This window comes from Oncorhynchus clarkii, chromosome 29, assembly GCF_045791955.1.
Source record: "Oncorhynchus clarkii lewisi isolate Uvic-CL-2024 chromosome 29, UVic_Ocla_1.0, whole genome shotgun sequence".
Classification (NCBI taxonomy): Eukaryota; Metazoa; Chordata; class Actinopteri; order Salmoniformes; family Salmonidae; genus Oncorhynchus; species Oncorhynchus clarkii.
Window position 1 is genome coordinate 26,352,056 of NC_092175.1, and position 14,489 is coordinate 26,366,544.

Sequence of the window (14,489 nt, forward strand, 5' to 3'; positions counted from 1 at the left end):
AGCTCTGGGTTCTAAATGTGCAGCCTATAAACAACATTTAATTCCAGGATCATTTGAATTCAAGAAGGTTCCACAAGTAATTTTTATGTTTCAATGTTTTACCGTCATTGATGTCCCCCATACATTCTCCATACCGTAATAATTATGATTTATAATGTATACATTCATCAAGGACTCTAAAGTCTAACTCACATGACTACTACTGCTTGCTAGACACCCCTATTATTTACAGGCAAAAGTGTTGGGTTACAACACAGTGCACTTTGCTGTGTGTTGGTTAACATCACATGTCGAACTCATTCCAAGTAGGGGCGAGTGTCTGCGGGTTTCACTCCTCCCTTGTACTTAATTGATTAATTAAGGTCACTGATTAGTAAGATACTCCCCTCAACTAGTTGCCTAGGTCTTAATTGAAAGGGAAAAAACTACAACCCACAGCCACTAGGCCCTCCATGGAATGAGTTTGACACTCCTGGTATACATGCATGGTTGGGAGAAAACATGGTGGCTTTGTAGAAATGCTCTATGTGGATTAGGAGAGGCAAGGACTAACTGAGTTTGAGATCGTTAATTATGTTTGAATATTGACTACATTATTTTGCATAGTCGGTGAGTGTTTCAAGAGCTAAGCCAAGAGTGGAATGCCTGGCAAAAGTATTCATCCCCGTGGTGTTTTTCCTATTTTGTTGCATTACAACCTATAATTTAAATGTATTTGTATTTGTATTTCAGGTAATGGACATACACAAAATAGTCCAAATTTGGTGAAGTGAAATGAAAAAATATATATATAGGTTTAATAAAAAAAATTGAAAAGTGGTGCGTGCATATGTATTCATCCCCTTGCTATGAAGCACCTAAATAAGTTCTGGTGCAACCAATTACCTTCAGAAGTCACATAATTAGTTAAATAAAGTCCACCTGTGTGCAATCTACTGTAAGTGTCACATGATCTCAGTATATATACACCTGTTCTGAAAGACCCCAGAGTCTGCAACACCACTAAGCAAGGGGCACCACCAAGCAAGTGGCACCATGAAGACCAAGGAGCCCTCCAAACAGGTCAGGGACAAAGTTGTGGAGAAGTACAGATCAGGGTTGGATTAAACATTTTGAACATCCCACAGAGCACCATTAAATCCATTATTAAAAAATTGAAAGAATATGGCACCACAACAAACCTGCCAAGAGAGGGCCACCCACCAAAACTTGCGGACCAGGCAAGAAGGGGATTAATCAGAGAGACAACAAAGAGACCAAAGACAACCCTGAAGGAGCTGCAAAGCACCACAGCGGAGATTGGAGTATCTGTCCATAGGACCACTAAAGCCTTACACTCTACAGAGCTGGGCTTTATGATAGTGGCCAGAAAAAAAGCATTTGCTTAAAGAAAAAAATAAGCAAACACATTTAGTGTTCGCCAAAAGGCATGTGGGAGACTCCCCAAATATATGGAAGAAGGTACTCTGGTCAGATGAGACAAAATTGAGCTGTATTGCCATCAAGGAAAACGCTATGTCTGGCGCAAACCCAACACCACTCATCACCTCGAGAACACCATCCCCACAGTGAAGCATGGTAATGGGGACTGGGAGACTGGTCAGAATTGAAGGAATGATGGATGGTGCTAAATACAGATAAATTCTTGAGGGAAACCTGTTTCAGTCTTCCAGAGATTTGAGACTAGGACGGAGATTCACCTTCCAGCAGGACAATGACCCTAAGCATACTGCTAAAGCAACACTCGAGTGGTTTAAGGGGAAACATTTAAATGGCTTAGAATGGCCTAGTCAAAGCCCACACCTCAATGCAATTGAGAATGTGTGGTATGACTTAAAGATAGCTGTACACCAGTGGAACCCATCCCATTTGAAGGAGCTGGAGCAGTTTTGCCTTAAGAATGGACAAAAGTCCCAGTGGCTAGATGTGCCAAGCTTATAGAGACATACCCCAAGAGACTTGCAGCTGCCGTTTCTGCAAAAGGTGGCTCTACAAAGTATTGACTTTGGGGGGTGAATAGTTATGCACGCTCAAGTTCTGTTTTTTGTCTTGTTTCTTGTTTGTTTCACAATAAAAACTATTTTGCATCTTCAAAGTGGTAGGCATGTTGTGTAAATCAAATTATTCAAACCCCTCCAAAAAATCTATTTTAATTCCTGGTTGTAAGGCAACAAAATAGGTAAAATGCCAAGGAGGGTGAATAATTTCGCTAGCCACTGTATGTCCCTCAAACTCAACTCTGGACCTTGAAGCCTATTCCAGTTCATTGTTCCTGTCACGATCGCTGTCATCGTGGAAATGACCGGACCAAGGTGCAGCATGGTGAGCATACATTTATTTGATTTGATAAATGTCGCCAACAAAACAAAGAACAAGGAAACGACCATGAAGCTTACTTAGGCTATAATGCCACTAACAAAGACAACTACCCACAAATACAAAAGGAAAAAAGGCTGCCTAAGTATGATTCCCAATCAGAGACAACGATAGACAGCTGTCCCTGATTGAGAACCATACCCGGCCAAAACATAGAAACAAAGAACAGAGTTTCCCAGCCGAGTTACACCCTGACCAACCAAACATAAAGAATAAAAAGATCTCTACGGTCAGAACGTGACAGTTCCCCTCTAATCAGGGACTGATTTAGACCTGGGACACAAGGTGGGTGCAATATCAGGTAGAACTAAAAACAAGCAGGCTCCAGATCTCATAGGGTAAGAGTTGAATACCCCTGCTCTATGTCATCCTATCTGCTGTGAAACCCAGTTTCCAATTAGACATAATTCCCTAATCATTAATATAAAATTGTATTACCTTAACTCGTTTAATTAGGACTTTCATATTAACTTGTTAAATTGAAGCGTGAGAAAGTACGCCTACGCTCCTTAGGAGATGTTAAACCTGTTGATAAGTGTGGTCCTATTCTGGATCCTCTCTGGAGTCACTGGACACTTTAATTTAACATCTCTACTATGTCTATGGGGCTTAGAGTGCAATCACAGATCACTGTAACAGCTCTTTGAAATGTATGTCCACTGTACAACACTCCAACCAACAAGCCCTTGTACTTTGTTCTCACCTCACATACACCCAGTATGCAACCCAGTTGTTGTGCACTCCCTACCGCATACAAACATTAATTTACTTACAGTACACGCACCCATGCAGGCAGAACACACACACGCGGAAGTGCACGCACGTGCACACACACCTCATATCTATTCTCTCCAGTGCTGCTGTGTGTTGTACAGTCCTCCTCCCCCTCCCCTAGTCACAGCTCACTGTCAACAGCCCAGGATTAGGAGCGTTTGACTGGTCTGTTGCTAGGCAACTGACGCCATGGCAACCAATTCATTATGAAGACAGAGATGGGACAGGGTAAATGCATCAGGGAATATGGGCTGGTGGGTCTAACATCCCTGTGTAGCATGCCCTACCAGTGATTCAGCACTACACTACATGTGATGGAATAAGAGAGAGTCGAGATCTAATTCCTAATTCTATGGTTACAGTACTCATGATTCTGCCCATTCATATCCTCTTTGCAGTCATTCAGCCTTGTATTACATGTTAGCATATCATAGTCAAAGGTCATCATGTGTTCCCCAGCCTCCTGTATTCAAACTCTTCCTTGAAATTACCTCTGGACCTGTCCTGTCCTTTCGCTACAGATCAAATCTACAGGCAGACACACACCCTACCCACTCTCTCTTATCTTCTCTCCCCTTCTCACCTCTCCCCTAGATCAAGCACTAGGCAAGCACTATAAGTCATTACAGCTCACAGAAACCAATATTCCAAAGCTGAACAATTAGCTATGCTATTGTTACATCAATTTGTTCATCATTTGTTCTTGTCTGTCAATGGCTGAGAAACATCACATGAGCTATCTAATCCAATCAGGTGCCTTGGCAAAAAAAGAATAATAATAAATTGGACATTCAAAATCAGCCGATTGCGCAAAGGATGTTGGCAATTTAAGGTAACCATTGCAACTGGGTCCATTTTGTTAAAGGGCATGGCTGAATGATGACTGTGGTTAGTGAGTTGAGTAGGTTATACTATAGAGCCATTCCCACTCCATTACTCAAGTAATTGTAGATCCAGCACTTTTTCTCTGTGGAGAAACCTCAGCTCTCAGTCACTCTTATCCCAGTTCTGCTATGGCTCTCTAGGAAGCTTTATCTTGATCATTTGTTTCCTGCTCTCTCCCTATCTCTAACCTAAAGACTCCTCTATCCTTAGCTGTCCCATACAAATACACTGACAAAAAAAAACTGTGGCATCCGTAAACTGCCTAGAGATAATGCCAGGGGTTCCTTCTTGTCTCACAGTGACTCAAAGAAAGATTTCTGCACCAATACACACACAAAAAAATAAATACCTCAAAATATATTCCTGTTTAAGACCGAGTCATTTTGTCCTTCGTGAGAGGGGGGAGAGAGAGATTGCTATTTGAGAATGAGCAGCGTCAACTCCCTCAGAGGAGGTATGGGGGATCTCAGGGAGGTAGCCACTGAGAATCTGGGCCAGCCCTAATGCTGTCTCTCTCCATGACTCCCTCCCTGACTCTATTCCTCTCTGACTTCCTAACTGTCTCAGAATCCCTCCATGTCTCGCTGCTTGCCTCCCTGCCAATCCCTGCCTCTTCAGACGCATTCTAATCTGGCTCCAAAGGTTATGAGACACATTAATGTTACCCGGGGATTCTGTGTCCATTGTGAGGATTTGAAGTTACGTTTTCAAGATACAATACATGACCAGAAGTATGTGGACACCTGCTCGTCAAACATCTCATTCAAAAATCATGGCCATTAATATGTAGTTGATCCCCCCTTTGCTGCTATAACAACCTCCACTCTTCTGGGAAAGCTTTCCACTTGCTTCCAATCACCCACAAAAGTATTAGTGAGATGGACACTGATGTTGGGAGATTAGGCCTGGCTCACAGTCAGCGTTCCAATTCATCCCAAAGGTGTTTGATGGGGTTGAGGTCAGAGCTCTGTGCAGGCCATTCAAGTTCTTCCACACCAATCTCGACAAACTATTTCTGTATGGACCTCACTTTGTGCATGGGGGCATTGTCATGCTGAAACAAAAAAGGGCCTTCCCCAAACTGTTGCCACAAAGATGGAAGCACAGAATTGTATACAATAATAGCCATAATTCCTCCTCCGCCAAACTTTACAGTTGGCACTATGGATTCGGGCAGGTAGCATTCTCCTGGCATCCGCCAAACCCAGATTAGTCCGTGGGACTGCCAGATGGTGAAGTGTGATTTATCACTCCAGAGAACACATTTCCACTGCTCCATAGTCCAATGGCCGCAATCTTTACACCCCTCCAGCCAACGCTTGGCATTGCACATGGTGATCTTAGGCTTGTGTGTGGCTGTCGGCCATGGAAATCCATTTCATTAAGCGCCCAACGAACAGTTATTGTAATGCTGATGTTGCTTCCGATGGCAGTTTGGAACTTGGTAGTAAGTGTTGCAACTGAGGACAGACGATTTTTACGCTCTATGTGCTTCAGCATTCGACAGTCCCATTCTGTGAGCTTGTGTGGCCTACCACAAAGTAGCATCCTATGATGGTGCCATGTTGAAAGTCACTGAGCTCTTCAGTAAGGCCATTCTACTGCCAATGTTTGTCTATGGAGCTGAAATAGCCAAATTCACTAATTTGAAGGGGTGTTCACCTACTTTTGGCCATGTAGTATATCAACAGAAAAACATGCGTCAGAGTCAGACACCACTACTGCTGGAGCTGTTTTCGTCATTTCAAACATCATACATCATATGACGTGCTTGAAGGCTTGAAATGCACCAGAACTTGGTTTGTACTAGAACAAAATGTTTCTCTGAACACGTCATAAGATGTTGATTGGAATAACTAACCACTGTGCAGGCCTATCAACATTCCATAGTATCTAATTAACAATTAAAATAGTATTCATGTTATTCATGCTCAAAACACATTGGGTTGAAAAAGCCTGTGGCAATAAAGGGGAAAACTGTGTAAACTGTTCCAACAGACACTTTACTGATAAGGTCCCAAATCAGCTGTGGCTGCCAACCACACCCAGAGTACATAAATAATGTCCACTGGCTGAGTTCTCAAAGACAGGGGAGGAGAGCAGTCGGGGCTCTGAATTCTTAACAATCCCTTTTTTCCTTCTCCATTCCTGACTTCCTCTCCTTCTTTCTCTTCATTTCCCCCCCGTTTCATCCAGGAAGTCAATTGTTCCTGCACCTGCGACATCCCACTGCTGAACAGTGCCCTCGAAAGCTGCTAATTCTCACAGGTACACCCTCACACCTTACACTGTGAACTCAATTAACACCTAACTGCATTTTCCTCTGAAGAATGTATTTATAACTCGCTAAAACTAATTGATTTCATGTACTAACTCAGCCAGGACCTAGTACATCTTGTCTTATTTATGTTACACGTGAATTATCAGGCCACAGTTGCCACAGGAAGGTAGAGAATAGCTAAAGGTTACAAACAAGAATGCACGTTGTTATATGTTACAGCAGCAACTTTCCCTCCCTTTCTCTAACAGCTAAGATCCAAACCTCTCTGTAACTAACATGTTTTCCGGGAAATATATTGTGGATAAGGAGAATCTAGACCATGACAGAAGCATTCTATATTGTTTTATGAGAAGTAGCATTCAGGGGAATGCAGAAGGTTGTATAGAAGTAGTAATGAAGCAGCAGAAATAACATGAGACTCATGTTCTGTTGCATGTGTTATCTGCTCTCAATGCTTCTCGCAACAGTTAGCTCTCTATCTATGAATAAAGTCTTCCCTTTTCATGCTTTCACTGGGTAAAGATATCATATCTACACAGAATGTCAGATACATGTTCCTCTTTGAATCGTTAGATAGGGGTGGTTACTTGATCATTTACCTCCAACATTCTGAGGACACATGCTAGAGGTCAACTTGGGCCTCTGCCATTTTGAATCACATTATGATGTACAGGATATTAAATTCTGCAAAAATAAGTAGTGTGGTAAGAATTGACCTTAAATGTAATCCACCCTGAGAAGTGTGAAGAGGAGAACACCACAGTGTCATAGATAACAGCACACCCCAAGGGTGTGATGACAGAGTGTGGACAGGAACTGACTGGTTGTGTAATGGCTAATGTTGCGTGTGTTGCCCATGGCTTCCCTTACCGTCTGGTTGTCTTCATAGAGCTTGAGGTCATAGCCGCTTAGCTCCACACAGAAAATGATGGCGGTCACGCCCTCGAAGCAGTGGATCCACTTCTTCCTCTCTGAGCGCTGCCCCCCCACGTCTACCATCTTGAAGGTGAGCTCCTTGAAGGTGAACTTGTTCTCCACGATGCCCGTGGTCATGTCGCGGGAGCGCAGGATGTCCTCCACGGTGGGGATGAACTCGTTGGAGGAGATGCGGTCCAGGTCGTTCAGATAGTAGGCAGTGTTATCCTCCAGGTGGTACTCGTTGGAGCGGCAGAAGCACTCCTGCACCCCTGAGTCATCCCACAGGCGCTTCATTACCCCATGCAGCTCCGCTGTGATCTCCCCTTTGCTCTCGGCCGGCCCGGTCAGGGCGAAGAGCTGCACGGCGTCGTAGGCGCGGTCAGGGTTGTGGAAGTCGATCTTGAGCGTGGCGAGAGCGCGGATGATGCGTGTGAGCGAGTCAATAGCGTTGTAGAGGATGAGGGGCTTGTACTCCTTGCAGGCGTCCAGATTGAAGCCTCCACTGTGGATGATCTTCATCTGCTTGACGATGGTGCTCTTGCCAGAGTTGCTGGTGCCCAGCAGAAGGAGCTTGATCTCACGCCGCTGCCGCTGGCTCTCCGAGCGCAGGTGGCGGTCGATCCGCCGGGAGCGCCGGGCCGCCTCCTTCTCCTCTGAACTCTGCCGGCAACCCATGGTCGTCTGCCACGCGGTGAACACTGAGGAAAACGTGGTGATCGCAGAAGAGAACGTGCCGGGTGGCAAAAATGGCGTGTATGGGATCAAACCGAAATAATCCGAAATATCAAAAAGAGCAGAGATGAGAGACTAGGCAAAAGAAAAAAGGAATGTATGTCAGAGCAGGGATTGGATTATGTTTGAATCCTTAATGCTGCAGGGGCTTGATGGGAAGAGAGAGAGACACTTTTCTTCAAACCTGCCACTCAGAGCACACAGAGAGAAATGAGAACCACAGAGCAGGAATGACTCAGGAGTATTTTATTATCCTCGTGGTCTAGGGTATGTCCGTTGGTCTTCTGTGGGTTTATCCCAGGCTTTGCGACTAGCGTTGCCGTAGAGCTCACCAGGACATGTTGGGAGGCCCACACAGAGCCTGGAGCTGGGGCTGGACTACCTGATGCCACGGGGGCTGGGGGTCATATCAGGGGTTACCCCCCTTAGGAAGCTTGCGGAGCAGGAAGGGGGAGGGAGGTGTTAGTAGAGACAGTGTTCAGGGATGATGTGTAGGTGTAGCAAAACCCCCTCGCTCTCCTCCCTCATGGCTCTCACGTCGCCATTCCCTATCTTTGTGACTGCAGTCATCCACGTCAGTCCTTCCCGCGTTGTCTGCCTCCTTCTCTCTGGGCTATATTCTGCTCTGTTTCCTCGTCTCAGGCAAATGAAAGCCCCCGTTCCTGCCAACAAAAGAAGAAGAGGAGAGACATGAGCAATGAGCACAGAGTCATGATGAATTAGAGCATAGCCCGAGAGGAACAAAGAGGTGAGCTGCTTCATAAACGTCTCAACACAAACACACAAAATACAAATACTCAAATGCACACTCATAAACATGTAGACAGTGAAACACAAAATATTGTACCCCCAAAGCTGACCATGTGTGTCCGCTAAAAGGCATTTGAGGACACAGCTCACGTTCTCTTGGTCAAAGCCCTGACCTGTATCTCGGCTCCCCAGCTGTGTTGCCATAGTGTCCCTCTCTGTGCTCATTTCCTCTTTACTGGTTGTTTCTAACAGGAGTTTCTCCCATCTATCTCCCCATGCAGCCCTGTGTTACCATAGACCCATTCAGAGCTGAGTCACACACAAACACACACATGTACACACATACATACATACATGCATACACACACGTGCATCCACACACACTCATTCACACACACAAAAGCAAACACAAAAAGGTTTCCAGGGTGTGAAACGGAAACAGATCAAGATTAATGTCTCTCCCCCTATCCACTCTCATCTCACTCCCTTCTCCCCTGGCCTCTCTCCTACCTTCTCCCTTGGCTTCTCTCCTACCTTCTCCCTTGGCCTCTCCCCTCCCCTCCCTTCTCCCCTGGCCTCTCCTGTCTCCCTTGTTAAACTGATATAAGGGGTACTGTTTATTTACTATGACAGTGGAAAATAACTGCCTCAAGTCGACAGGTGCCCCTCACTATTTAATTCCACTGCAAAGCATGATCTGTGCTTTAACCTCCAGTTTGTGATCCTACAGGAGCACGGTTAAGAAAAACAGTCAATTCTCTCAGCTTTGGATATCTAGCCTATGACAGAAAACAAACAGATTGCCTTCAAAAATGCTGTCTACAAAATGCTGAAAACATATGGATTATTAACATTTGCTTACATTTTGAAATTCTAGTGTGAATACACTGCATGTAATGTGTTGAAATACTGCACATACATTACAGTGAAAGGGCTGCATTCAGTGCTCGGACAAGTTGAGAGTGAGCTTACGCCCATGGGACTGTGTGATAAATAGATGCACATTGTGACAGGACAGGCCGTATGGTATTGGCTGTGTAACAAATGTGAAATCACGCTGTGGCCTAGTTTTGTTGGCCAGACTACACTCCTCGGACCTGTCACAGAGCGAGAGAGAGAGAGAGAGACCACATTTCCCAAAGCTGTCAGTCAGTGAGGTCCACTCTTGGAAAGACTGTCTGACACAGCAGAACAAAGAAACAACAAAGCATCACACAACGCAAACAGAGAGAAGAGTATTGTTCTTCTGCTTCAGGCACCTGATTGCACCAGCTCTCAAAACGGCAGAGCCAGCCAAACCAGTTAGAAAGTTGCACATCACTGATTTTTCAGAGGCCATAAAAGGAGTTATTACAACAAACGGTGCAAGAGCTCATTTCGTTCTAGTCGCCGTACTGCCTCCTCTGAGGTAATGTCTCTTCAGATAACTGGGCACTGGGATGCAGGTAGCTTACAGGTTAAGAGTGTTGGGCCAGTATCCGAAAGATTGCTGGTTCAAAATCTATTTAAAAAAGATGAGCAAGGCACTTAACCCTCATTGCTCCTGTAAGTCCCTCTGGATGAGAGCATCTGCTAAATTACTAAAACTTACAAATGTAAAATAACTGCTGAGGAGGTGGTGTGATGTGTATTTTCTCATGATTATGCAACAATAACCCACATTTAATTCAGGCTCTTGTGAATGATATCACCCATGTCCCTCTGAATGTACAGAATGAAAATCACTTGAAAATCAAATCAAAAATCAAATAAAATTGGTTTTGTCACATGCGCCGAATACTAATAATTGCTCCTGTAAGGTCTAATTGCTTACAGGAGCAATTAGACCTTATAGTGAAATGCTTACTTACAAGCCCTTAACCAACAATACAGTTTGAAGAAATATAAGTATTAAGTAAAAATCGATAAGTAAAAACTTAACAAATAATTAAAGAGCAGCAGTAAAATAAGCGTAGCTATATACAGGGGGTACCGGTACAGAGTCAATGTGCGGTGGCACAGGTTAGTCGAGGTAATTGAGGTAATATGTACATGTAGGTAGGTTAAAGTGACTAGGCATTGATAATAACAGAGAGTAGCAGCAGCGTAAATGAAGGGGTGGGGGGACAATGAAAATAGTCTGGGTAGCCATTTGATTAGCTGTTCAGGAGTTTCATGGCTTGGGGGTAGAAGCTGTTAAGGAGCCTTTTGGACCTAGACTTGGCACTCAGGTACCGCTCAATTTTTAGGGGCTTCCTCCAGTGATGTACTGGGCCGTACGCACTACCCTCTGTAGTGCCTTGCGGTCAGAGGCCGAGCAGTTGCCATACCAGGCAGTGATGCAACCATACCCTCGATGGTGCAGCTGTAGACATTTTTGAGGATCTGAGGACCCATGCCAAATCTTTTCAGTCTCCTAAGGGGGTATAGGCTTTGTCGTGCCCTCTTCACAACTGTCTTGGTGTGTTTGGAGGGTGGTTGGGTTTATTTGTTCAGTTACATAAAGTGCATGCATTTCTAAACGGTAAAACAGGTATGTATGAAAATACCCTCAAATAAAAGGTGACATTGTTCAGTTGACCAGTTAAATGTACATGTAGGCCACTGACTTGATGGCATGACAAGGTATACATTATGCTAATGTGAATGCATAAACACCAGGGGAAGTATGAGGCACGAGGTCGGTCGGCAGGCCTTCCATTCCAAACATGCAGCTAGTCAGGTATAAAATAGGCACACCGCAGCGCCTCCACTGCTCACGGAACGACAGAACTGCTTTCTGATACACAGAAGAGCACCTTTGCTCGCAAGGCATGTGTTAAGTGTTAGTATCACTTCACAAACATGATATCAGTCAAGTACAATAAACCTACCCTTTCAAATCCATATGAAACTGTAGTATTTGAAACGGTATAACTGGATGCACTTCAAACCCCATTACCCAGAGCACACGTCACCAGTTCACTGAATCAAGGACAGTAGTTTTGATGTGGAAAATAATGACGTTGTGTGTAAGATGACGTGTGTGTGTAAGAGAGAGGAGGGAGAGGGAGCGCTGAAGGGGCCGTGGAGAGAAGCCAGGCCAGACCCATGTTTAATGGTGAGCACTGAGGTAATGTGATAGTCAGGGTGAGACCAACTCTGTCACTCTCTCGCCTCTCCTTCACCGCTCGTTGCACAATGGATTCCTCTGCCGGAGCTCTCCCAGTATTTCTAATTCACTGTGCCGCAAATAATTACAATATCTAATCATTATTAGAAATTAGCACATGTACTGTACTGTAGTCAAGGTCTGTCACTGTTGTATTTCTCTCATGATAGTGGAACGCACCAATTTGCCATCAGATACAGGTCAATCATATTAGATTGGCAGGTGATGTTAATCCTCAAACAATTGGGTAATCTAAGATTCCTGGTTAACAGACATAATGCATGCACATGTCTATATTATATCCTCGTAGGCATATCTTAATTTGACCAGTTTCTCACAGCAGAAAAATAATCCTGCAACAACATTAATTATTAAGTGATAATAATAAATATACATTGTTGTAGGGGTTAGTACATTTTTGGTGAGGATAAATTAAATTAAACTTCTTAAACCTCTAATATACTACAATTTGCATTTCCTGTTGCACAGGACAATTATCCCGGACAACAGAGTGATCAAATTAAAATAGTACATTTGTACAATATGTGCATACTCTGTAAAACCCATACAGGCATGACATTGCATCAGCATGTGTACATGTTCAGATCAACACTTGAGGCAGAATACATCACGGCCGATTGGTGTGTTGCCGGTGTTTTTCAATTTGTTTGGCATGTGAATTTGTTGTTTGTTGAAAGCCTAATCTATGGCGCTTTTATTTTTTCATATCGTTTTGGGTTAGCGTTTGGATTAGCGTTTTCATTGTACCACACACCCTTAGTTACAAGCTAGCATCGTAGTTAGCCCCTGTGGCTGGGACCTCTCCAACCTGACCAGAGTTTGGATCCTACTAGCTAGCAGGCTAGCAGTGCTAGACTACCAGTGTTTTTATACATGACTAGGCCCAAATGCGATAGGTGCGAGATGATTTCCATGCAAGAATCAAGCAGCTATGAAAATAGATTATCTGGTTGTTAGCTCAGCTGCGACAAAAGCAGAACCTGCTTTCAAACTTCACTGACCTAGCTGCATCCCAAGCAAATCGCATCTTGGACTTTAGTGCCTCCTACAGCCAGGGTGCCACCGGACATATGGTAAGCTCAACTCCGCTGCCCAGGGGAGAGACTGGTCACTACCCAGGTGTCAGAAGTCGGGAGGGAGGCAGTCTGGCTGTCCTCCATCTATCCTGGAAGATCTGATCCGGCTATCAAACAGTTTTACCCCAGTGGAGGTGGACCTAACGGCCCTGGGAGACAGCTCTGATCCTGGAAATTTACCAACAGCCGGCCAGTCGCTACAACATATGTACCCCTGTCCATTCCACCAGCCTACCGCACCTCCCAATGCCATCCACTGCTGCAGGTGTGTGGAGTCAAGCTAGCAGGTGTGTTCGAGCTAGCCTAGCTCGAAGCCCCCACCCCCCCTTCTACTCCATCATGACCACCTTCATTGTCAGCACTCTGGCATCATTACTGAGAAAAATCAGAAGTGATTCTTCTAAATAGCATTTGGTCTGGTTTCAGGCCATAGCAACATTTGCAGTTTCCATACTGTCTGCAATCGGTATGGATCAGGCGTCATGTAATTGGTTTGAAAATTACTTGACAGACAGGACACAATGTTTTTTGCTGACAGTGTTAAATCAGGTTTCCTTGATATTATGAAAGGAAATACATTTTAGGTCCTGTAATTTTTACTGTCTATATAAACAATGTTGGTCTATCTGGTAAAAATGGTTACATGCAGATGTATTGTATTGTAGCAGTTTCAGCGCCGGGCAGGGTTTACACATACAAACACACTACACCAGTTAAACCTGTTTATTACTAGCAGGCTTTGGCAGCATTCTTGATATACAAAACCCAAAACAAACTAAGTAAACACTTCGCCACCAGTGGAAGGTCCTCCAAGCTTTGTCTTTGGGGGTCCAATCCTTGTTGAAATCATAATTTCCTTCTTTAAAACCTCCTTCTCCACTGTACACTCTGTCTCTCCAATAACCTCCTACTCCTTCACCTGCCGGGGCAAAGAAAGAACTCAGGGCACGGTTAGGTAGAGGAACGGATTGGTTTCACCCGTCTGCAGTTTGGCTATGATTACAACTAGAGACAGGTGTGGCTGTTCTGCTGCAGTCTAGAGGTTTTCCCTGAGCTGTCTGTGGTCCTGCCTCTGGGGAATACTTCACATTGCTGTCCATGGTCCTGGCAGCCAAAAAACTAAGAAACCTCGCAGGCACATAACGTCCATCCACAACACAACCCCTGAAACCACTACATACCTTCCCCCTCAGCATTGACCCTGTGGTCAGAGTGGTCGAAGAAAACATGGCATGCATACGATAAATGGCATCAACATTGCCATGATCCGATAGTGGAAAGGATGGAGGCTGAGGAATCACCGGGTGATCCGGGCGTTAATGTCTTTATTCTGCTTCATCCAGGTAAGGGGAGCGTGATCTGTCATCAATAAAAACTTGCAGCCCTAAACATAATATTTCAAGGACTCCAGAGCCCATTTGATTGCCAAACACTCTTTTTCCACTGTTGCATACTAGGTTTCCCAGGGAATCAATTTACGGCTAATGTACAGTACAGGGTATTCCTCTTCATTAACTTCCTGCGAGAGTACAGCTCCAATTCCAGT

General features: G+C 44.4%; 1 protein-coding gene across 1 annotated transcript in view; it reads right to left on the bottom strand.

Annotated features, from left to right (window-relative positions):
- LOC139388363 (guanine nucleotide-binding protein G(z) subunit alpha) overlaps positions 1–14,489 on the bottom strand; it is a 51,486-nt gene that overhangs the window by 4,471 nt on the left and 32,526 nt on the right. Inside the window, exon 2 of the mRNA XM_071134982.1 lies at positions 7,187–8,628. Coding sequence (XP_070991083.1) covers positions 7,187–7,909 — 723 coding nt within the window. The 5' untranslated portion in view covers positions 7,910–8,628. The remainder of the gene's footprint in view (positions 1–7,186; positions 8,629–14,489) is intronic.